Genomic DNA, 26,520 nt, shown 5'->3' with positions numbered 1-26,520 from the left:
TAAATAGTAGGATGTTATTATGCAAAAGTAACGTATGACTACTTTAGTTTTCCATGATAAATCAGTAGTACAATAAAAGTAATTAAAACTGACTTCAGCTTGGCAATTTGTTCGTAACACTCCCGATGGTCCGCGGAGGCCGGGAGGGGTAGCGGTGCTCCGCGCGCACGACTTCACATTCGCGCAGTTTTTCCCCACCCGTCGACCGCATATCATGGGAGTGTCATCAACGAAATTGCCAAGACAGAACTTCGCAGAGAACGCACGCTAGGGCAATGCCCTACAAAGTGACGCCCTGCATAATTTCGAGGCATACGATTCGATTAGATTCTGCTTACTAATTATATAAGTTAAACTGCACAGCAAAATGGCTGCTCTCCAAATGATTCTTACCATTTATAAAGAATATTTGGGAAACACTTGTTTCACTGTTTCACACATTTACTAACAATAGCTACCCACCTACACTGCCTTCGTTGTCCCCTCCCCCACTGTATTTTATCCGCGTTTTATGCTCAATATCCACTGTTTATGAAGCTCTTCTCAGTTTAGCTTAGTACGGCTTTTTCATTGCTTTATGTCTACTTGAATATTTCGTATACTTACTGTATTGCGTCAGAGTACTGAAAATCGCTTGTTAGCTGTAGCTAATTTTGGCCTTTTTACCTATTGCGTTCAAGTCGCAAGTCTATACGAAATGGACTATCTCGTCGATTTACGATTTGTTACTTAATTACTTACTCGTTTCGCGTCTTGATATGTCTAAACAGATGAGTCAAAGTTTATAAAAAGTGTCTCCGACGTAAGCTAAGCTAAGTAAACTTAGTATTTGTAAACGGTGGATATTGCGTATGTGATTCAAGTATAAGTTTTTGTATAATCATATTTTGTCAACTTAATTTTTTTTCCCATTATTTTGTCTAAATAGTCGAAAAGATTTGTTCAAATACATCAGTACGACTGAAACGAAGCCAGAGGCAAGGCAAGGAATGTAAATAACTTTAAGCTACTGCGAACGAAACAAATTGATTACGATATTGACAGTAAATTTCAATAGTCAGTTGTTTACACTTTTTTATTTCATTTAATTGGCTTCGCTTTAGATAAACCTGTCCCTTTACTTACTCCACTGATGATTCATACAAAAATTTAAACTCGAGGCCCAGTAATGTCAGTTATGTCATTAATGCATAAAGGTTGTAAATTATGAAAAACAAATTATTGACACGAATTTATGAAATAAATCTAATTTTATGGAATCTTAATGGTGTGTATTGATTTTTATGTCCATCCCAATATCTTATGTTGATCGCACATTACGACACACGTTTGTATTCAGGTGGTTTCCTAGGTAATGATCTACTTTAGATGGGGCAATGTATCATTTTACAACGCGCGCATTCTTAAATTCAATATGAGAAATAATGAGTTGCTACTGGCGATCAGTACCCAGATTTAGATGCGCCAACAATGGCTTTAACGTTGGCATTAAGAGCTATGCACTTTTGCGTGCATTTTCTATGTGTATAACAATATTAGTGCCGGTATTATGTGCGTTCAACTTTACGTTGGTTTTGATAAGGGTATTACAAAATTAAAAATAAGCTCGAGATTTATGTTGAAATAAACTTAAATGAACAAGAATTTCATTAGTTTTTATATGCCTGTATTGACGGTTTTATAAATGGCCGTTAGTATAAGTTTTATAGTTAACAAAAATCAATTCGGCATTAGAAGTATCAAAATTGATACCCTAATATGATTTTGACGTCTCAAACGATCCGCTATATATATATTTTTTTTTAATAATAAATATTTGTAACTGGCAACTTAGCATGTTCACACTTAGTGTTTGTATATTGTCTATGGAATGACATCCTCATTTTCAGTATGACGTCACGTTATTTGCTCAATAACAAACTCTGTGTGAATGTGTGTGTATTTGTAATGTTTTTGTTAACTGTAGAACTGCAACCAGATTATTTTAAGGGCAATAGAATACAGTTTTTAAAGATTATAAATAGAAATTCCAGATTTTATAAAACATCTTTGACTTCATTGCTAGAGTTATTATTCTTAGGTACTTACTGATATAGAATTTACGCATGAATTATAAATAAATTATTGGTATGGAAACGCCTTCTTTTTAACTATTTATTATTATATATGTTTTTATACTCCGACTTTGCTTGACGGAAGACAATATTTTCTCAATTTCGTAGTCAAATAAAAATTTAATAAGAAGTGCAATATTTGTATGAAGTTGTTGTATGAATCTGACATTGGAATTGGTAAACACTTGTGAAATATCTGACGTCATCTTTGAAGCCACTAGTTCACTAGAATTGTCAAATGTGACGTCACACATTTCCGTCAATCAATCAATCGGTGTTGCAGTAATGCAGGTATGTTCTCCATTTATATAATATTTGATTGCTTGAAAACTTAAAAAACTAAATTTAATAGATGTCCGCATTGTAGATACTGTACAGCATTGCCGGAGGTTTTATTGTGTTATTAAAAACCGATAATCTTAAGCTTAAGAAAACCTTTAAGTATCACAAAATAAACAATATAGACGAAGTTTTCATTGCTTTTTAAACAAACTAATGAGATAAGGACCAGTTTGTGTGTAAGCGGTGTCAAGTAATTGTTTATCTGGTTTAAATACCCTCAATATAGTCAAAGGGTGGACTAAAATTTGAAAGGCTACAGGTTAAATCTAAAGGGAAATATAGAAAATGGCTATAAAATTACTTTTTCCAAATATCCTTACCCATATGAATATATTTTAAATACCGAAGCAGATTATTAGTTAGATATTTTGTACCTATTACTCAGTTACTTAATAAACTCAAGTATTTCATATTGTATAGTAAACTGTAGGTAATTAATAACATGACAAGATCGCCGACATGAAAGATAATTGTTTAACTATCAGAGATTAAACAAGTAAGAGGAGGATAATTATAATATTATATTTCATGAAATGTAATAGCAAGGAAATATGAAAGATTCGCTAGTATTGGGTAACATTTACCTGACACGAAATTTATATTATGGTGTACATTTTTGATATGATGTTGTACAAAAGAGACATTTGGTATGTTATTTTATAGGAATTAATAAATAGCCTTAATAAATAAATCGGTGTATTATTTATTCTCTATGTTTAGTATTTATACCTTCCAGTCACCGAATTTTATACGTTTGCATATTTGCCTATGCAAATGGATATACCTTACCCATGTAACTTTAAGTAATAACACCTTTTATAATTCAATATCTTTTCGCATTGAAGGTTTTACAATCTACAATAATAGAAACGCGGATGCAGAAAAGGAATACGTAGATACTTTTTCTTACTATAATTCTATATTTTTGACTAAGTAAAGTAGGTATTTTATTCTTTGACTTAGAATGACCACACTGGTCCGCCATATTGTTATTAGCGGCATAGACTAAAGACGCTAACGGATTTTACAGTAGCGGATACGGATATACATATACAATATACATACAGAATACACAAAATAAAAATCCCAAATAAGGCACTGATTTGAGCAATTAATCAATATTAATCAGACAACGTTTATTATCACTGTTAAAACCACTTTGAATGCGTAGATGACCTGTTTAAATAAAAATACAGTATTATTTTATCTAAACTTTTATTGAAATTTTAATAAATATTCTTTTTAAAATTCAAACACACTACAATACATTAATAGCTTGAGATATAAATATGTTTCTTCATTTTCACTCATAATATGATATGGTAAACATACTCTTACAATAACATCTAAGTATAACAAGAAATTGTATTCTGTTAAACAAAACATTTTTCTATGGGAATGGGATTTTTTTTTATATTATTATTAAATTGATCTTCAATCTTATGTATACAGTAAAATTAAATAGGAATTAAAAAAAATATACTTAACATCACTTTTGTACTTGCACTTTGGATTATTTACTACAATAAGGCTGTATCCAGACAAGTGTTTATTTTGTCAGGATTAATATTTCTATTGAGAACTTCATTAATACGGCAATATTAACCTAATTTCAATATCCATTTGCAATCATTAATATAAGAATTTCATAAATATAAATTTCTGTGTCTTTGCTGTAAAATTTTAAATAAGCAAATGTCACATCCGCTTCTGCGTAATACATTTTTTATACATGAAAGAAAATGTATTATTATATTATTAAAAACAAATCTGTGATTTTAATTGAAAGTTGCTATCACATTTGGTTATTTAAAAAGTTACAAATGAGTTCTGATGATATCAGAAATTCGTTTTATAACTGTTCCTACCTATGTATTGCTTAGTATATGATATATTTAAATAGTTAAATACGAAGTATTTGACAACTAGGTACAATATACAAATTACATATCTTTGCCATTTAAATAAGAGGGTCTATGGCTAATCATACTGGCATGCCTTAAGTTAGGGCCTTTAAACTTAAAATATAATTAAAGCATCAAATAATAAAAAAAAATATCTTTCATAGATGTTTTAAAAATGTAACTATTATTTTTAAATACAACTTAGTATCTAAACTTAAAAATAATATCCTCAATATATCATAGAGATGAACTCTATGCTGAACAACTCCCACCGTCTCACGTTCACGTGAACTCATAGCCCTGCCTCCCTTGCCAAGTAGCACATCTATTCTCTTTCTACGATCGCTAACGCTTTGAAAACTAGAAAGATGTATGGGAATGACATTTGCTATCGATAGGTTACGTGATCACGATCTGTCATTCCCATACATCTTTCTAGTTTTCAAAGCGTTAGCGATCGTAGAAAGAGAATCGACGTGCCACTTGCTTAATCTGTGACGTAACAAACAGCAATTTTTATAAGAACTGCCAAGTTTCAAGTCAACATGTAATCATTATTATTGTTATATTCAAAAATGAAAAAATTAGAGCTCATAATATTATTCTTGCATTAAGTAACCTATTACATATTCTAAACTTACAGCTACATATGTACCTAGGTTGTATAGTAAAAAAAATATATTAACAATATTTCGAACTATAATATTCGCACAACAGCAAAAAAATATAATAATTATCATTAATAATATTTATTACAATTTGCTAAGCTAAGCTGCAATTATGAGTATAAAGTATAGTTTAGGCACGCAAAATAACAATTACTATTTATTGCTACTTATACATTCTTTGGCACATTTTATTTTAAAATAATAAAACAATAATCGTATACTATAATAAAAAAACGAAATAATAATTATTGCAAAAACAATTATACGACAGTGGCACTTAGCTTTCTACTATATTTTAACAAAAAAAACATTGACTAGCCAAAAATGTTCATTAATATATTTTTATGTGAAAAATATAATATTTTGCTAAAGGTACTTAACTAATATAAAAATGTACAAGCAGTAGTTTGAAAAAAAAAAAACAGTAAGTTTATATTATCTGCGGGCCATAGAGTAAAGCCTACTCTTTATCATAGTCTATAACTCTATGTGAGTTGTTTTCTTACCAGCAACTCAACTAAGACGGATCAGCAATTTGGGGAAAGTCACACACACTTTATTATTTATATTTAGATATAGTTAACAATTCTAATTTTGGGGCAGTTTTTAAAAATACGAGTCATTTATTTTTTTTCTTTTACTACAAACAGGTGGTAGTTTAGATTCAAGATATCGTAAAAGTAAATTCTATCACGTCGCGACCATAATTATACCAAAATTTCAATTATAAGAATAAGAGATTTACCTAAACACTTTATTCTGTGCAAAATTTGCTGTTAAAACATTCAGCAGACAAACATTGATCGCATGACAAATTGCAATTTACACAAGTAAATAACATTTAAATTTTCAACCTTGTATTAAAAATATAAATTAGAAAACATGGACAATTACTTGCGTGGAGACAGCGCGTGCTAGATTATAGCCATTGACCTCTAATAATATAAAGGACACACAATCATATAGAAAATTCACTTGAAAACTGAACAATTTTGTATTGACTGTTTTAGAATTATTGGTAAACAAAATTATATCTAAAGGCCTTTTAATATAGTCCAATATTCAATAAAATCCCAAATTCAGAGCAAATTCAACATTAAAGTTTGAGTTTAAGGTTGAATTTGCAAATGCGACTACTTAAATTGAGTGCTAAGAAGTTGTGTTTGGCACTCATTGAGTTCGGACGTTTTTTGGTCACTGATTGTGCATCCACTATTTAATATGAGATCAATGATTATAGCACACGATATCGTTATTGCAAGATCATTTTAGTAATAATTTTGCATTTATGATCGATTTCTATATAATTATCGGGATGATTCGTGAGATCTTTATTGCCTGTAATAAACACACACCTGATTAAATACCAAAAATGCTGTTCACATTTACAGCCACATTGTTATGGGTCTTGATTATACGATTTCCAATGCTGCTGCAAAAGCCATAAAGTTCATTTTACTGTGGTAGGAATCTTATGTAAAGTTGAAATGATGAAGTATATATCCTCAGTGTACCAGAGATAGGTACTCATATAATATTAATATGGCGTAGATATTTAACTGTAGTGGTAAAGTTTAAAAATGAATGTCTTAGTGTGTGTTTACCCGATAAATCGTTATATCTCACGGTTTTTCTATCAGTGAAATATTTGTAAGCTAACTCTATATTAGGGGTTGATTGACATCTTCTCTTGCAGGATTTGAAAGTAGCACGCCTGTGAAAAAAAATTGATAATATTACCATCAAAATAAAAATTTATATATGTTACCGTTAAATTGTAAAATACGTTGGTTTATAATCTCACTCGCGATATTGTAATCTGTGGATATATTGTGACTGAACATACTGATTACAATTTAACGTGTTATTTTTCGGTATATTACAAACTAACGTATTTTACAATTTAACGGTGACATATACATACGGAATCGATGGAGACTTCAATTTAAATTTAATGGCGTCCCGACCGTTTCCAATTTTTTGCGTATTATTAGTCAATTTTGACATGACTAGTCGAGAGTGAATTGGTACACCCAGGCAAGCGCGTACCACGATAGGCTTCAGCCTGCATTTTCGCTTACCATCAGGCTTATAGCTTGGCGGCTTGGCTATTTTATGATATGCGGGCGACGGGGGGAAAGGGCTGCGCAGGTGTGAAGTCGAGCGCGCGGGGGGCAGAGGGAAAGACTGCGCGGGTATAAAGTCGTGCGAGGAATCACTACCCCCTCCCGGCCCGCGCGGACCATCGGTAGTGTTACGAACGAATTTGCCAATATATAATTGCGGTCATTCGCTGGTCTATACAATGAAAAAAAAATGGAAAATGCGAGTCGCACTCAGCCACTAAAGGTCCCTTACGTAGCATTGACCTCTTATAGTAAAAGGACGCACAATCATTTACAAAATTTTACTTAAAAACTCGCCAATTTTGATTTGACAGTTTTAGAATTATTGGTTAAGAAAATTATACCTAAAGGCCTTTAAATATAGTCTAACTGTCTAATATTCAATAAAATCAAATCAATTTTTTGGTCGCTGATTGTGCATCCACTTTTTAATAGGAGATCGATGCGGACAACAAAGAAATCTTAAAAGAGTTTCGTTATTTTCTTTTGAAAAACTTTTCTTTTCTACAAAAGGACTAATATTAGTAGAGTAGATACAAATTTACCTTTAAAGTAGTAAACATAAGTCCCAATTCTCCATGCTGCATGCCGGGCTCCAGGAAATCCTCGACGAAGTGTATCTCCGAGCCCAGCTGTAAGATTCTGGCGCGGACCACGACGAAGTGGAACACTGGGAACAACTCGTCCATACTCCAGAGGTAGTGGTGACCTGTGGATTTATTCAAAATTCAATACAAATCATGCCCACGTGGAATGGTGGCAAGAATACTGGCTGCATTTCTGCGCTGGACAGCCAGGCTGATCCTTTGCGCAAAAAATGAGCCAGCCCTTCTGTCACCAGAAGTTATAGTTATTAGGATAAGTTAGCTTAAGTTCCTTATTGTATTCTTTCTCAATAAAAAAAATCAAAATTCATTTATTTCAAGTAGGCTCAGTTTACAAGCACTTTTGATACGTCAGTTGACTATTTGTAAAGATTCTACCACCGGTTCGGAAGGCAGGTTCTGTTGAGAAGAAACCGGCAAGAAACTCAACAGTTGCTCTTTTTAAAAAAAATATACAGTATTGTAATTTACAATTGATCATTACTTATCACTTATCATTCAAGTGTCAGTGTTCAGCAATAATAGACCTGACCTGACACTTCTTTTTTTATGGTCTTCAACAGTTCATTAAAGATTGAATTATTTTTTTGGATGTGAAAATTTTAGTTTTTAAATATGCTTTTGACAATACGAGCCAAAACGCCTGTCGGCCATGATGTCGGTCTATATTTCGACTGTTTCTCTTTCAATCGGAGTGTTTGACAAAAATATTAGTTATCAACTAGTTTGACGTTTAGTAACACTAACAAGTAACATTGTGACGTCACAAAATGGACGACAGCTTTTTCGACGTTTGGAATATTTTAAAAAATACATGATTTAAATTAAATACATTAATTAAGTTTTATAAGAAATCCTTAACTTTTATTAATTAGTATCGATATATTTCGGACCCCTATTCCATGTAGTATGGGAAATTAATATTGATATAAGTCAACTTCTCTTTTTTAGCAGAAATAATTGTGGAACTTTGTTGTTATACCCAGACACATTGTTTTCGTCTCAAGGAATTTTGGCATAAAATTGCTAATGGGCAATTCGCAAACAAGAAATAAAGACAAGGTTCCGATTTAGGTAGGTATTACATTAAGGCAATCAATGTACATAATTGAAAATAAAGTATCATATTGAAATTTGGCATGGGTCAAATGGCCTTTTGATATGTATTTGTATATGTAGAGCTGAAGAAATACCAGAATATTGTTTGAACAGGTGGAAACAAGAAAAGAGAGGAACAACTATAAGACCTCGACTTTAGATAAAACAGCATTATTAACCTTGCAAAATAAAAAGTATGTCGCTTCCTCTGTCCTTCATAATTATGAAATTTATCAGAGCATCAACATATAAGTCAGACGATTTAATTTTAGTTCGCATATGTAAACATTAAATGATTTCCCTTATGAAGGTTAAGTAGTTATTAAAAACACAACAGGCTGCTCAGTTTAATAAACAAATCCTTGATTAAGTAAACAAATAATTTAGTAAACAAATGGAAATTTTCTTATACTTTACACACAAAGTGGGTAACACGGAGCCGATGGATACTGGTGGCTCAAGATCTCTACTTGGATGTCCCCACAAGAGGCCTACGTCCAACAGTGTTCAGCAGTCCATCACATGACAGCACATGACATATATTATAATTATTATTTCCCTATTTTTACGGCCCAATACAGGGCCAAGCCATCCTCCCTATCTTCTATATCCCCTCTCCTATAAGCAGCGTGTTGAGTCTAAACCCACCACAGTCCAATACGGGTTAACGGGATTATGGTAATATTAGAGATGATGACAGTTTTTTTTTAAATTGTATACAAATTAGAAGTATGCTAATAGTAAAGTGATTTTGTAAAAGTAACAGGGTATCTGCGATCATTACTTTCCGAGCTACAGGGATTTAAAGGGTCAGATTTGCGGATTCCTGACAAACTCCTCTTCTGTTCTGTTCTGTTCTGTGGTAGAAAGAAGGAGGAACAAGAGTTAAGGAAAGGAGAACAGAACAAATATATTCTCACCTAATTCTTGCTGCACAGCCGTAGTCATCTTCTGAAACGTGCTGCGAATCACCAGCAGCTTCTCGATGGGTGAGAACGTTGTCTTCAGTTGCTGCAGCGTTTCCACCGCCTCGTGGAACAGTTGTTCTTTCATTGGTGAAAATGTTGGAGACGTTTGAGGGTTGGCGCTCGATGTGGTCCAGAATTTTCTAGAAACAATAAAATAGAAGGTTTGAGTTGTGAAATATCAAAAATAGTATAAATGAGGTTAAAAAAAAAGGTGGAGAGCTAATTTACTTATCATTGTCTCTGTCAATCTAATTGTTTTTTTGATACTTGAAATTTTGTTGTCTGGATGTTTACTTAACATTTTATTGGTACGATAGAAGATCGATAGGTAATTTGAATTCGTTACAGATCGTGAAAACACGGAAGATCAAATTTTGTGAAGTTAACATATCTTATCTTACTAGTTCTTATTTTTTTTAATAAATTAAATATAACATTGTGCGAACCGCAGGTATTATCTAATGCTATCAAAAGAAATCTTAACCAAGCATAAATCTGTCAAAGATAAAAAGGATAACATTGATATAAGTCAGTTATGCCAAATAAGATAAGTTAAACTAAATAATTTGTCTTACTATACAATCATAATGTGTCACATTACCTATCAGCTCATGTAGGTTTTAAAATTTTTCTAAAGATTAAAAGCATTAACTTCAAGTTACGAATTTGACTTTACCTGGGTGTTCTCTATTACATATCTATAAAAAAATCTGATTTCTCGCAGACGTTGCCTGACAATTTTTTCAATTGCCTGGCCATTCCTAAAAAACTATTTCGTAATAATTAATTTATATTATGTAGCAGTACTACACTCCGTCACCCCATTATTCCAAAGAATACTAAAAAGTAGTTAACTAAGACCAAAAAAACTTCGACCTAAAAAATCTCACCAATCCATAAACTGCACTTTTGTATTAAAGGTCTAATTAAGGAGAAAGGGTATGCTGTAATCATATTACAATCCTTCATTTTACGATACTCGGAGAAAACATCATTTCCTCTTTGACTTTAAAGTAAGCTCCACTACCAACTTTTGCTGATTTGAGTTTCTCTGGCTTTCCAAAACGTGTGACCTTGATTATCTACTCTCTTCATGTGATAACAGTAAAGATGGCATATTTGTACTCACTGATCTATCCCCAGGAAAGCCATAAGCGTGGTATCGGGCTGTCGGTTCCACTTCAAGAGCCTCCTCCAGTACAGGTCGTCCTCCCTCTTGTTGTGTAGAGCGTACAACACGAACAGGGCGGGGTGCACTCGCGGCAGCAGCGTCGGCTGTAGCAGTGAGGCGGCTGATACTACTTCGCTGTGAAACATTTCAACAATCCAATATAGAATCTCGCGTCACTGTGTTTGTGGTCGCATAGAACATAAAGGGCTTTAGCTACACAGCTACTAATTAAACCAGTATGGATGTATGTAGTCCAATTGTGGGGATCAGCATTCTACTCCAACATTAGCATTAAACAAAGAGCGCAAAATTACATATTGAAACAAGTGTCGAACGCGCCCTGGTTTCTCATGGAAAAAGGAAATTCACGAACATCTAGAAATGCCAACAGTGAAAGAAGAAATAAAAAACCAGTAACATCAAGTACAAAGCCATACTCAGAAACCATCTGAATCACCTGGCTGTCAGTTAATACCTACCATAGGCGATTCAACGCTTGAAAAGACGGCAAATTTGATTGAATGCCATCATTTTCCTATAGTTCTAGACTGAGGCTTTTTTAGCTTTATATATATGGAATATGTCAACCCATTGTATCTATATATAGTCTGGCAAGTTCGTTGATGACACTCCCATGATATGCGGGCGACGGGGGGAAAGACTACGCGGGCGTAAAATCGCGCGTGCGGGGAAGTGAGGTGCGTCAGTCGTGGGTTTCTCATTCATCGCTGCACGTCCCCCGGCTCGCTCCCGTATCGGGAGTGTTACGAACGAAGTCAGATAGTCTAAAAGTTTATGCTTTATGTACAATTTTTATGGTACCTGAACCTACTTTCCTGTACCCTTAATAATGTGTGCAAAATTGTATGATCACCTGGTTATATAATGAAGGAAATAGTAACCAACAAACTCACATTCGAATTTATAATATTTAGTTTACATAAGAATAATCTATCCACCCACGCATCGGACGCATGCTACGTTAGTAGATCCCATACTACGAAACAGATAACGATGAGTTCATTTCATGGATAGTTTTTAGGGGAAATACCTAATATTTAGCAACTAGCGGACGCTCGCAACTTTATTCGCCCTTAGATCTCCTTAATCCGGCCCTCTCGCAAAATCCGTTCTTAGTGGACGTCTACTACCTACGAACTACTACCCTGCCATATTTCAACTTTATACGTCAAGTGGTGACATCGTAATGAATGACCTTTCGCATTTATTAAGATTAATATGATGATGAAAACTTACCCATCAATAGGATTGCTATCGTCATTGTCCTCAGATTCATTTTCCGATTTATATGGCAACACCACGTCATTGCCTTCGGGCGGCAAGGCTGGGAACAGGAGTTGAACCACCTGGTACAATCTTGTTGTGATGCTCTTCAGTTCTTTGACAGCATGGCTCAGTAGTAAGGGATGCACCCTGACGCCTCCGTATGTAGTGTTGAAAGCATTGGTCAGACTTAGAACCAATTGTCCAAGGGGGTGATGTGTCGATTCACAAGCCTGAATATTAGAACAACTAATTTTAAAATGCTGGTAAATTCATTACATCTATCGTAATGAAGTACGAAGAAGCCGCGGACTAATCGGACGTGGATAGTTTACGGATCGTAAACTGTCCATCCACGCGTGGCCAAAAGATTAGTGCTAAGCCACTAAATGCCGGGTTGCTTTGCTTGCTTCCTAAGTCGCAAAAAATTAACAAAAATGGGTTCCACAAATTATGGAAGAAGCAATGTCTAGTTATTACTTAAATACAGGCCAGTGGTCTAATCTTTAAAATGTAAAAATATAACCGGTATGAAAGCCATAATGGTTCACCTAACGAAAAGGACTTTCAATTACCAAAAAATTAAAAAAAAATACTCATTTGTTTTCTTACATTGAACAAATACTGTTTCAGTTCAGTGTAGTCGTTCAAAGTCAGAGTTTTTTGCCCAAACTGTGGTATGACTTCTAAGCAATCCACCGATTTCTCTATATCTGAACCATTTGACTTCTTTGCAGGTTTGGCGTGCTTATCTTTATGAGAGCAAGATATAGCCACTGCAACGTTTTGCCAAATCTTCGTGTTATCATCTGACGGGCCGTTGATAAAGTGATTACCAGTCGGTGTTAAGGCGGTATCGGAGACTCCCATGCTTTGAAAGCATTGACGAAATAATGCGTTCCATTTCTGATTTGGTACCACGCTTAATTTGCCAAAAGAACTGAAATAAATAGTTTCATTAGTGGTCACGAAATTACTTAAAAAGCTAGCTTTCAAGGACTATCAATACATACTTAGGTTTTGAATTAGCACAGAGTGCTGGATCAGACACATTTAAATGCATAACTCCATTAGATATTTTTATACCGTCGGTCCAGTGTCCACTCAAGGAACCCTCCACTTTATCGCCACTTGAAAATGTCAGAACACCCTTTCCTGAAAACACTCCTGCAGATCTAAACTCTCCTTCGTAATGTGTACCATCTTCAAAGACCATCACACCATGTCCCTGAAAATTATTATTGGCACAATAGTTTTCACAAAATTAATTTAGTAATAATCTGTTTACTCTATTATTGTGCATCAGTTACTTACAGTCAAAACATCTTGAGTAAACAGGCCTTCATAGTAGATTCCGTCTAATGTAACTATAAGTCCGCATCCATGCTTTTTGTTGTCACCCCAGTTACCAAGATACTTCTCTCCTTTACCAATGTCGTCCATTACACCATAACCTTGTCTTGCCCCATTGATCCATTCCCCTGTGTATATAGTTGCCGTAGATGTAGTGAAATCGCCCTGCTTCTTAATTCCGTGACCATGGGGTTGGCCATCTTTAAAATATCCTTCATAAATGTCTCCTGAAGTATATTTCATAATGCCAAAACCATTTTGAAGATTATCTTTCCATTGTCCTTCATATAATCCTGAATACAACAATAAAATTGCATTTATTGCAAAATTTTTCAATAAATCTCATGTTTATGTACATAGTTAGATCATTTAACTTACCTACTCCAGGAATTTCCATTTTTCCATGTCCACATAGTGTGTTCAACTGAAACTGTCCGACATATAACTTTCCATCTGGCCATTCAACTTTTCCATTGCCATGCACCTTACCATCTAGCCATCTTCCTGTGTATTTGGCATCTTTATAGAATGAATGTTTGGACGAAAAAGTATAAGAAGCTGTTCTTATAGCTGGAGGTTTATATGCCGAATCTTTGTTTAATGCTGTTTTAACAGATGTGTTAAGGATATGGATCCATTCAGTCTTCTCCTCTTCTGAAGTTGTGGTTACAGAAATAACTTCTTCTGGAGTTGTGAGCTGTATTACGTTTTGTAGGGAGTCAGTGTTAGAAATGGCTTCAACCCATAATATTTCCAAAGAATGGACAGATGGTGTACTCCCACTAATATGGACAAACAAATCATTAAAAAGAATGAACCAGTGGCTACTGAATCTCCCAGGATTTACCAAATTTAGTGGCCGAGATTTAGAGTCTCTAATTAAACGTCTTTCAGGTGTCCTATACTGATCTAAACTTTTCCCTATTGTCTCCCAGAAAACTTTTGTAACATCTGCTTCTTTTCTTTTTTTCTCTTGCTCGTCAATTAATGCATCTAACGATGACACAACTCTGTTGATTTGATCATCAATGTTATATTTAGCATCACCTTTTTTCCTTTTAATTTTGCGTCGTAGTAGGGATTGTGCAATGCACTTGTATGAACTTAATCTAGTTAAAGGCTGTACAAAAGCCAAACCTACCAAAGTTTCTAAAGTTTTTTTATTATATTTCTGCTTATTTGTTGGTAGTTGATCACTAAATAAATTATAGATACTTGATGGAACATCAACAATATTGTTGATATGAGCAAATCCTCCAATAACAATCAAATTACTTATAGCTACATAATACTTTTGATACAAAAAAATAAACTCTTCTAAATTTTTAATCATAGAAATATCACATTCATTTACATGCTTTTCAGCATATTGCCAAGTTGATAAAACATTTAAAGCAGTTATATTTAATATGTCACCAAATATATCACAAACAATTTCATATACATTGGAATGTGAAGTTATAGCTTTACTTTTTTTCAGAAAAGGCTTAACTAGTGAATGATATATTAAAAGCAATTCTTCAAGATACCGTTGAGCAATGGACAAATTTTGGAATTCTGGACAAATTGTAGATTCTTCTACAGAACAATAACTAATAGTACCAGAAGACAGTACTCTCCAATGATAGCAAAGGTTTTCAGACTTACTGTGACTTTGAGACTCATTGCAGTTTATGGGTAAACTATTATTTTTTGAATTCGTATTTTCATCATTCTTTTCATTCAAATTAATCACAGCTTCTGTGAATCCATCAGTGTGTTTACCCATATAATAAATATTTTCATTATGAGTGTATGCAAGTGTGTGGTTGTCTGTTGCTATCATATCTCTAACTCTGTCACTGTCAGAATTTTCTGTAAATTGCTTTGGACTACTTTTATCCTCTCTGGATTCAAAACTCACTTGATTGAAGTGATTATAGCCCCACATAAAGAGTCTACCATCTAAAGTTAAAGCAGCACAATGCCATTTACCACAAGATACTTTTTGTAACCCAAATCCAGATAGACTCATGACTATCATAGGTTTTACTCTCTTCACTGTATCACCGATTCCCAACTGTCCATGTGATATATCTCCCCATGTCCACAGCTCAGTAGCTAATATATTTTTTCCGAGTTTAGACATGTTCTTTAGGTTATCATTTTTTCTTACTACTTCAAAATCTTTTTCACTACTAATTGTGCTTGTTGAGAATTGTAGATCTTCAAACTTATTAGAATTGCAACTATACATAAGAGAACTAATTTCTTCAATAAAATTGCGGTTTGGAAGTTCTACTATATCATTATTATCACTACTTCCACTAACATGCCTTGATAGTGTAGCTACTTTATCCCCAACAGTTTTGACACCTTCATATACAAAATTTGTTAAATTAGAAACATTTTCTTTTATAATTCTTGTAGGTTTTTCTGTATATTCTACTAAATAATCTTCACCCACAGATACCCATGATAGCTGCCTACTTAAGAATTGTCGGGCAGCATCAGTATTTATAAATATATTATTGATTTTCTCTGCATTAGCATTAGGTGTTTCAATATTGTCTGTAGTTTCATCAACATAATCATTTTCTTGTAAATCATCTATTTCTAAATTACTATTTACATTTTGCATGGTATCACATTTTGCAACTTTAGATTCTTCAGATGAGGGGCTGGAATCTTCTGTAAAGCTCTGTGCATCAACATGGACATCAGTTTGAGGCGCTGTTGTACTGCTTGAATCTTCACTGGACTTACTTATATGGACCCCCAATGGGCAGGTTTCAGATAATGATGGAACTGAAGCGGGTGAAGCTAGTCCTATAATAGTTTGACATTGTGAACAGTTTGAAGCAAACACCTCTTCATCATCATTTTCACTGTCTGTATCACAATTACTAGACTGTTTAACATTTTTCCGTGCTATCACAGCAGCAAAATTCTGACCCACGGAAGCACTGTACACTGTTCTACCCTCAAAAAATGGTACTTTTTTAACACTACCAGTATCTAATGCTATTTGAGGCATAGCACCTGAACCCCAGAGGTGTCCATCGATACTTATGAAGAGCTGCCCAAAATCACTTGTAACTACATTTCTAAATTTAACTTTATTGCTGGCACTTTTGAAACCATGGGGACAACATTTTGATTCTTCTTTCACTACAATTTCTTCCTTGTTCTTAAAATTAGTATTTGTCTTGTATATACGGCCATGTACATCTATAATATAAGTGATATCATTGTGGTGGGATATGTCGATAGCGGAAATACCTGAGACTTTCTTAAAATTTAAGTTATCATCTTTTATTTCGCAGTAATAGAGGCCATGGTCGTTACCTAGAACAATGAAATCAGCGCCCAATGAACAGAGTTTAACGATCTTGTCAGGTACTTGTTGCGAAGGGGATACATTCAGCGTTTTTATTCCTTTCCAGAACTTGTGTTGACTCATTTTAAGAACACTTTCTCATCGGTTTATTAGAACTAGGCGGATCATGATGACCATTAAAGGAATTTAATTATTTGCACAAACAACGTTTCGTTCACAAGTGTCCACAAATATATTCCGCTCATATTCATACTTGTCATACACAACACTAATTAATTAAAGAAATCTTTAGCTAATAAATTAATAATAATGTTTGTATTGGAAAATTGATTTTGGTTGATGTCTATTCCGAGCAGTGTAACCAACTCTCCAAAATATTTATCCCTGAAGTTTGTGTCAAAAACCCCTAAAATCGCCTTAATTATTGAGTTGTCCCCCTAAAAAATATAAATTCATAATAATTTAGAAATAATATGCTGTAATATGTTTCAAAAGTCTATATTTAATACAGACAAAATATTACGTATTTATCTGAGGATTCAGATTTTTTGAAATCATACATGATGACAATGAATAAATTTAACAATTTTTTTTTATTCTATGAAAATTGCCGACAGTTGCCTCAGATTGGTTGCAGAATAACGTATTAGATGTCGTTATAAGTCGCTAGGTCAAGAAAAAAATATTAAAATTATCATCAATTTAAAAATATTAAAGAGTCAAAAAAATCCCTGAAATTACCCCTAAAAATTTCAGACCCCTAAAAAAATCCCATTTCACTTATTTGCCCCCTAAATCTGGGGGGAATACCCCTAAGTTGGGAACCCTGATTCCGAGTCCGACAGGATGACATTTAACATGACAGCTGATTTGTTGACACTTGAAAATGCAGTGAGAGTAACAGTGTTGCTATGACTTTGTGCATGCTTGCAACACTGGAGATACGAGAATCGGCCATAGTCGGCCATTTTATACATTTTACTTTATTTTGATTAAAATTGTAACTAGAGGACAGTACATTTAATAGCTTGATATATACTGAAATATTGTTTTATTTGTACAACTATCTCAAAATATTATTTATCTGTGGCTGGTGATCTCTTAGTCTATGGTAGATAGATTAAAAATGTCAAGTGCACAGACGACAAACGAAGGTCAAGTGACGTGAGTCAACTGTCAAATAGGGCGAACTGTCATCATCGAGTCGCCCTCGCCCTTTCTTTTTAAAAAATGGCGAGTCGCGGAGGACCATCTAGACGCGTTCCTGAAAGTGATGCCGCAATCACCTACGTTCAATGCGATGGCCTGGTAATTCATAACATTTCATTCTACATAAAACCTGCGGATACAGTAGAAATTGCTTTCACCAAACTTTGTTGACACGTCATGTTATCTTAAAAATCACAATGTTTCTTGAGCATTATTATGATATTGTGCATTTAAACAAATCGAAAATGAAGTTAGTTTCTATTTCCATTAATGTACAGCTTAAGAAATAATAAGTTTTGGCCGTAGTACATGTTGCGTCTAGGTTATGTTTTTCATTAAAAGTTGGTTTATTTACCTGGGCAGCTTATTCTGATTGATGAGTCATATACCGTTTCGGGATGCTCACCTCACTTTCTAGTGTTTATACCACATTATGCCATTAAATGGCAATGACCTAATGCCCAAGTTGTTTCTTAGATTTACCTACTGATTAGTATGATAAAATCATATTTTTGATGACTTGTATACCTATCTAGCTCTTAGATTTTAAATTTAATATGCCAAAAGTCACATGAAAGCAGAAATTTTAGAGCTCAAAAAACAAAACACTGCGTCTAATCTGAAGATTTCAAGCCTTGAAATAGAAATTAAAAATTTGGAAATTAGTTCACCCAACACTGGAACATCTCAAATTTTAGCTAACGAGAAAATTATCAACGAATTACAAGATCGAGCAGATAGAAGCAAAAATATTATTATAAAGGGTTTAGCGGAACAAACCGGTGCTGATAACAAAATGCGCCACGCTGCTGAAATAAAAAGTGCTCAAGAAATACTCCAATATAAAATAGTAAAGAGTCATAATATACTAAAAACTTTTCGAATTGGTAAATATGTTCCGGGAAAAAATCGTCCATTGAAAGTAGTTCTCGAAAATCCTCTAGAAGTTATACAAATACTACGAAATAATAGGGAACTACCTCATGGACTAAAATTGTGTTCCGATCGAACACCAGCCCAAATGACCATAATGCAAGAGCTAAATAATGAACTCAGTAAACGTAAGAATAATGGGGAGAACGATATAACTATAAAATACATCAAAGGCATTCCCAAAATTGTGAAAAACAATCCAAAAAACTAGACCTCCAGCCTGATAACTCTTGTAATTTAGAAGTGACCACCCATCAGATTTGCCACTCTTACCAGCACCTACATACCTCCAAGTCATGCCTAAATTTTTTCTACGCAAATGTTCGAAGTATTTGTCGGAAAGGAAAACTAGATGAGCTAAAATGTGTGCTGCAATCATTTAAATGCTTAGTTCACATTATTATACTGACAGAAACATGGCTGAAAAACCAAAATGAAGCTGAGTCATTCCAAATTCCAAATTATACACATTATCATAATATCAGGATAGACTCCCGTGGTGGAGGTGTGTCCATCTATGTCCATAATAACTTAAATCATAGTCTTGATGAGGAAGTGTACACAGGGGGAGTAAACTATCTCTGGGTGCATCTTAAAAAGTTGGCATTAAATATAGGAGCAATTTACAATCCTGACACTTCAAATATTAGAGAATTCCTCGAAGTATATTCATCACAACTAGTTCAGAAAAAACGTGCCATTGTTTTCGGTGACTTTAACATCGACTTACTCTCAAAAAATCGCTTTGAAAAACCTTATCGTGATACTATACGAGAATCTGGCTATGAAATTATAAACAAAATTCACCCTGACTACTGTACGAGAGAGACGTCCACAACTAAAACTATCATTGATCATGTAAGCACCAACCTAAAGGACAAAAGATTCCATATGGGCATTATTGATTCTCCTATGTCTGATCACAAGCAAATTTATTTAAAACTTAAAAAGTTCAAGACTCCGAAAAAGAAGTATGAAAAATATGAAGTAATAGACTATGATAAGCTGTGCAAATATATAGAAAATACAGATCATATCATAAAAAAATATGAAGACCTAGAAATTTATTTAAAGTCTGCAATACAAGCAAGTAAAATCTTTAAAACAAAAATATTAAATCAACCCCGCGAAGATTGGATATGTAAAGAAATAATCGCTACAATACAACAACGAAATACAGCGTGGTACAAATTAAAAACAGATCCCAATAATGACGAACTAAAAGCTGATTTTTTATCGGAACGGAAAAATACAGCAGAGAAAATAAAAAATGCTAAAGGAAGCTACTACTATAATGAATTTAAGAAGTATACAAGACAACCTAAAAAAATGTGGAATGTACTGAACACATTATCTAATAATAAAATCAAAACCATCTGCACGCCTCCTAAACTGGTGACTACACTAGGTCCTATAGCCGATGAAAATGAAATTTGCGAAACGTTTAATGTTTTCTTTTCCACGATTGGTTCGGCTCTTGCAAATAACATACTAGCGAAAAAGCAACCCCATTTACCAACTGCAAATCTATCCCAGCAAGCACCTCCCTCATACACACTCCTAAACACCCAAACACATAATACTAGACTCATTTCATTCATGCCCTGTGAAGTTGAAGAAATTCATAAAATTGTTGGCAACCTAGACCTAAATAGTAGCACAGGAATTGATGGCATATCCACAAAGGCCATCAAATGTATTTTTAAACTAATGGGAAATGTATTGACAGACTGTATTAATAGGAACTTCGCTGAAGGACTTTTTCCAGACTCATTAAAAATAGCTAGAGTGACACCTATTCATAAAGCGGGCACTAAGACCGACCCTAATAATTATCGTCCAATTTCAATATTACCGGTAATGTCCAAAATTATTGAAAAAACTATATACTCTAGATTGGACAAATATCTAACTTCTATTGATTTTATTTATAAAAAACAATATGGTTTTCGGTCACAGTCGAACACTCTCTCCGCGACAGTTGATTTGATAACCAAATTGCACACAAATATAGATCAGAAAAAAATTGCATTAGGCTTATTTATTGATTTAAAAAAGGCATTTGATACCGTTAGCCATCTAAAACTATTGCAAAAACTCTTAGATATAGGCATTACAGGAACGGCATACAAAATATTAGAATCTTACTTACAAAATAGATATCAAATAGTAAAAATTGGTAAATATCAAAGTAAACCCCATAGTACCTCTGGATATGGTGTGCCTCAAGGATCAATACTAGGCCCACTTCTATTTCTTATTTACATAAATTCTATACATGAGATCAAACTCCACGGTCACCTATCTCTATATGCTGATGATACTTGTCTTTTCTATTACGGTAGTTCTATAATTAACATAATAAGTCATGTTCAACAAGATCTGGATACTCTCTCCGAATGGTTTGAAGAAAATCTTTTAACTATTAATGTCTCAAAAACAAGCTATATTATCTTCAAAAATAAAAACAAAACAATTCCATGTTACACTCCTTTGCGTCTTTACAACCAAATTTTAGAACCAAAAAAGACTGAAAAATATCTTGGCCTAAGGTTAGATTGTGACTTAAATTGGAAAACTCAAATTAAACATATTAGATGCAAAATTTCCTCCTTGATGGGATCACTGCGAAATATTACTCACTGTCTTCCTCTCCCAGTCCGCAAACTAATTTACAACGCCTTAGTAAAACCTCACTTAATATATTTGATTGAAATTTGGGGCTTTGCAACAAAGACAAACCTTAAAGACCTACAAATTTCTCAAAACAAAATAATCAAAATGTTATTTAATTATGACTACCTAACTCCTACATCCAAATTGTACAAAAATACAGACATCATGAATATCAAACAATTACATGCCTACTATACTTGTATATTAATAAGAAAAATTCTTAATAAAACAATTCACACACATATTACTATTACAAAAGTACATCAGGTGCAGAGTCGAATCAGCCGTAGAAAGGATCATATTTTGCTACCGCATCAAAGGACGTAAGAGACATATAAAATTTGAAGGCGTGCAAATTTATAATAAATTACCAGTGGATGTGAAGAATGCCAAATCGTTAAACACATTTAAAACTAAATTAAGAAAATATATACAGTGGTATTACCACTAACACTTACACTGTGGTAACGATTTCGCACCGAACATCGTACATTTCTGTAGGTAGAACGAAAAAAATTGTTTGCATACAGCTGATTGTAAAATAGTTAATAAGATTTATTTATAGTTGTTTCTCTGTAAGTGAATGTAAATTCTTTAAGAGAAATAAAGATTCTTTGACCTCAAGTGCACTCTATTTGGCATATTATATTTAAAATTGTGTAGATATTTAGTACTCATTTACACAGTTTTACATCTTCAGATACAATATACACTGTATATCTTCAGTTTACAGTGTTTTGTGGTTACACTCATAATTAATTATGAGTATAACCACAAAACTCATAATTTTCCCGCTTCCATCTTAGACTGCATTTTCACTTTACATCAGTGTGAAAAAATAAATTTAGTTCCAAGTTACATGCAAATATTTTTTTTAATTAAGACTGTATATGTAAGATTTTACTGCATCTTATCTTATCTTTAAATATGATTATATCTTATGTTTAAATTTTAGGCGGTAATGAAAATAGTGAAACATTGCCACGAGGAATCATGCAGCAACATGGAGGTAGCCCAGGGGGCTCTGCTGGGTCTGGTGGTGGAAAATCGCCTTGAGATCACCAACTGCTTCCCATTCCCCAAGCATGATGAAGCCATGGATGAGGAAGAGTACCAACTGGACATGATGCGTAGACTTCGGAGAGTCAATGTGGATCACTTCCATGTGGGATGGTGAGTTACAATTCATTTTAAATGCCTTTCTTCTTCTCTTAATAGTATTAAACTACTATAATATTATAAATGCGAAAGGTATGTATTTCACTTTTCTTTCATTGCTAGATTTCCAGTAACTATATTAGAATGTGTATCTCAAGTTGCTTCAGCAGGATCATACCAATTATGGTTGGGCAGAGAGGACCACAGTATGGAGAAGGGCTTTTTTTTTATTCTTTACAAGACTTTGACTGCAATTTCACCTGATGGTAAGTGATGATGCAGTTTAAGATGGAAACGGGCTAACTTGTTAGGAGGAGGATGAAAATTCACACCCCTTTTCGGTTTCTATAGGACATAGTACCTTAACACTAGTAAGATACATTATGATATTTATCAATGAATTAGTTTGGCTAGGTCATAATATAAGGATGCAATATAAGGGTCACAATTTAAGATCTATTTACAAAAAAAATATTCATTTTAGACCACATGTTCCTTAGACATTTTTAATTAATTTCCCTTAAAGAAGAAAGAAGATATTTGTCTCATTAAATTTTATTTACTGTGATTTCCAGGTATCAGAGTGCAGATGTGGGCAACTTTCTGAGCCAGTCTCTGCTGGAGTCACAGTACCACTACCAGACGTCTATTGAAGAGAGTGTGGTGGTCATCTATGATACCAAGAAGTCTGCCAGGGGATTCCTTACACTGAAGGCTTATCGCTTGACTCCTCAGGTAATTGTATACTGATAATACCTCCTCCTTGTCATATCCGTCAATGGTGACACTTTGGCTTCAACATCTAGAGTGCAAACAGATGTGACTGTCAAAACCAAACTTAGTTTTAAAGGTCTGGCAAAATAACTGATCATTACTATTGTAGTTATAGGTAAGTGGGCTATGGCCTGGTCTTTACAAGGTGCCTTTTTGTGTCTAGATTTTCTAAATGTTTCGCTTATAAAGATTTACAATTATAGCTTAAAGACTTAGGCTACATGACCCTTCGCAATACAAGCCGTTCCCAATTGTGTATAAGTTACTTTCCCAGAGCACTGATGATTAATGGTATGAGTATGATGAACCGAAAAAAAAAATAGTTTAGTAGGACTGCTTCAAATTTAAGTGACAGTACATTCTGTTATTGTGATGAACCAACTTGGAATAGATCTCTTGAAAATAGCATTGGATAGATCAAGGATCCACAGATTGATATATTGCCGCATACAAACTTATGCCCCATATTATTTGCTAGATACAGTGTTTACTATTAAAACATTTTTCAGTAATTTTAAGACTTGAAAAAAATTATGTAATTGCCAGTATAATATGTAAAAATTTTTGAGTCTTACTACAAAACACTATCTGAGATATCTGAAATAGCACAGCTTAAATAAATAAACAAATAAAACATTTTTTACATACTACAAAACCACAAAAATAAACTAAAAGGCGAAAAATAACAATATATGTGGTACCTTCTGATCACTTTGAAGGCGGTGCCAAGCCAGTGGTGTATTAATTAAAGCCGTTTACAGTCATTTATTTTTATGTTTTAGCATAAAATTACTGAACTGATTTTCATGTAAATTAAACGGGACCAATCTGGAAGTCTCTTTCAAACAAAAAAAAAATACGGAACTTATGAGATAACAAAGGTTAAAAAAAAAACATACGCGGCGAAATGAGAACCTCCTTTTTTGAAGTTGGTTAACAGAGAATCAAATTAACTCTTTATGTCTAAGTGTGATCCCAAACAGCCAGCTTTCATTATTAATTGTTAATGTTCATGCTAAGTTATGAATATTTCTTTTTTCAGGCCATAGCGATGTACAAGGAGAATGACTACACACCAGAAGCGCTCCGTAACCTCAAGATTGGGTATGAGAGTCTGTTTGTGGAGGTGCCCATAGTGATCCGCAACTCGCCGCTCACTAATATTATGATGTCAGAGCTATCTGAGATGATTCCAGAGGAGGAAGGGTCCAAGTTCCTTGATCTTGGTACCGCTTCTGTTCTTGAAGGTGAGCATCATCATTATCAGCCCATTTTAACACATTCACTGCGGTACTGATTTTTCTGTACTTTCCTCTGGTGCGGTACGAGGCTTTTTTGGCCTCTTACTTTGTAAAGCAGTACGAGGTCCATCAACCCCATAACTCTTAAAGCAGCTAGAAGTACGAGGTCAATTGATCTTGTACCGCAGCGAACGTGTTAATGGCTCACCACAGGGTTAGGTCTAGGATATGGAGCTCAAAGCAGTTTGTTAGACTTAGGCTGATAATGTTAATATCTATTTTATAACTACCATACTATCAGATGCTAATGATCAGTGAAGGTGAGCATTAAAAATATATCAAATAAAGATAGGTACCATTTTTATTTATTCTTTACATGTTAAGCCGTTAACGCAGGCTAACTTGTTAAGATGAAAAAAAATTACTTCTACATAACATTGCTGGTATGGTGGTAACTGGCCACGGCCAAAGCCTCCCACCAGCCAAAATTGTGGGTGCATATTGAGTATTGAATACAGCAGGCAATACTATGCTTGAGGACCATGATGATGTTCCTAAAATTAATTAAAATGTATATATACTATTTTTACACCATGTAATTTTAGTCATCAAAAATAAGCAAAGCAAAAACCCCTACCCCCCGACAATGCTTATGTAACACTTGAACTACCCCTAATATTAATCATTCAAAACAAAAACACCACAATCAAATGTTATCAACTATTTACAGGTCAACTCAGAAGCCTAATGGAGCGTGTTGATGAACTGAACCAAGAAGCCATCAAGTTCAACCGCTACCAACAATTGGTGGTCCGTCAGCAACAAGACAAGCACAGATGGTTGCTCAAGAGAGCACAAGAGAACGCAGCCAGGGCGGCCAAGGACGAGGCACCTCTGCCCGAGGAAGATGTCAATAAGCTCTTTAAACCTCACCCCGTACCGCCCAGGCTTAACCCCATGATTGTGGCCGGTCAGATCAACACTTACAGCCAGCATATAAGCCAGTTCTGCTCGCAAAGTCTGGCTAAGTTATATCTGACCCAAGCATTACAGAATGCTAAGGAAGGGAAACAAAACAATTAGGTATTCCACTTAAAGTGACCGTAGACCAAGCCTATTCACTATTTTGGTTTTTATTAACAACCTATTGAAGTGGACAACAAAGTGTCATCTACATACTATATGATGTCCACCGTAAGCACCGGATGACATTTTTAATTTGTATCTTAGTATGGGTATGACATTTTGTCAATTGATTTGTTTTTTCATTTTGATGGGTTGATTAAAGACCAAAATAGGAAATAGGCCAGCAGTTGAATATGCTCAATCATGTCAAACTAACAACTCTTATATTACCAACTTAATCGAAAGCAATATGACTTTTGAAATCAGATTTATGTCACAAAATCAGTTAAACAAATGTTGCATTTAAAATTTTATTTGTATTGAGATAAGGTTGATTTGAGCAGATTTCTGTCTGGTTGGGGTGACCACTTGTAATCGTATTTGTAATAAATCTTGAACTGATATTTATTTGTTTTATTTAAAATTTTATGATTTCCGATAATATACCTCTT

At 34.1% G+C, this 26,520-nt stretch overlaps 2 protein-coding genes across 2 annotated transcripts in view; one reads left to right on the top strand and one right to left on the bottom strand.

Annotated features, from left to right (window-relative positions):
* The window catches only part of LOC112053876 (eukaryotic translation initiation factor 3 subunit H), a 158,405-nt gene extending 132,085 nt beyond the window's left edge, over nucleotides 1–26,320 (top strand). Inside the window, exons 2-6 of the mRNA XM_024093468.2 lie at nucleotides 18,150–18,260; nucleotides 22,726–22,943; nucleotides 23,504–23,663; nucleotides 24,745–24,949; nucleotides 25,674–26,320. Coding sequence (XP_023949236.1) covers nucleotides 18,183–18,260; nucleotides 22,726–22,943; nucleotides 23,504–23,663; nucleotides 24,745–24,949; nucleotides 25,674–26,026 — 1,014 coding nt within the window. The 5' untranslated portion in view covers nucleotides 18,150–18,182 and the 3' untranslated portion in view covers nucleotides 26,027–26,320. The remainder of the gene's footprint in view (nucleotides 1–18,149; nucleotides 18,261–22,725; nucleotides 22,944–23,503; nucleotides 23,664–24,744; nucleotides 24,950–25,673) is intronic.
* On the bottom strand, nucleotides 4,858–17,288 carry LOC112053875 (alsin). The gene is made up of 9 exons (XM_024093467.2): nucleotides 14,012–17,288; nucleotides 13,595–13,926; nucleotides 13,294–13,508; nucleotides 12,893–13,220; nucleotides 12,254–12,513; nucleotides 10,955–11,131; nucleotides 9,778–9,965; nucleotides 7,700–7,863; nucleotides 4,858–6,742 (listed from the first exon to the last, which is right to left on the bottom strand). The coding sequence occupies exons 1-9, from the start codon at nucleotides 17,073–17,075 to the stop codon at nucleotides 6,695–6,697; spliced, it is 4,776 nt and encodes a 1,591-aa protein (XP_023949235.2). The 5' UTR covers nucleotides 17,076–17,288; the 3' UTR covers nucleotides 4,858–6,694.
* Nucleotides 26,321–26,520: the final 200 nt, after the last annotated feature.

This window comes from Bicyclus anynana, chromosome 3 (genome assembly GCF_947172395.1).
Source record: "Bicyclus anynana chromosome 3, ilBicAnyn1.1, whole genome shotgun sequence".
NCBI classification, from domain to species: Eukaryota; Metazoa; Arthropoda; class Insecta; order Lepidoptera; family Nymphalidae; genus Bicyclus; species Bicyclus anynana.
Note: the sequence above shows the minus strand (reverse complement) of the source record. Positions and strands in the feature narration are given on the sequence as shown.

Coding starts and splice junctions, on each gene's coding strand:
- LOC112053875 (XM_024093467.2), bottom strand. CDS start 17,075: ATGAGTCAACACAAGTTCTGGAAAGGAATAAAAACGCTGAATGTATCC. Junction 13,509..13,594: donor TTACTCAAGATGTTTTGACT/GTAAGTAACTGA, acceptor AATAATTTTCAG/GGACATGGTGTGATGGTCTT. Junction 12,514..12,892: donor TGAAACAGTATTTGTTCAAT/GTAAGAAAACAA, acceptor TCTAATATTCAG/GCTTGTGAATCGACACATCA.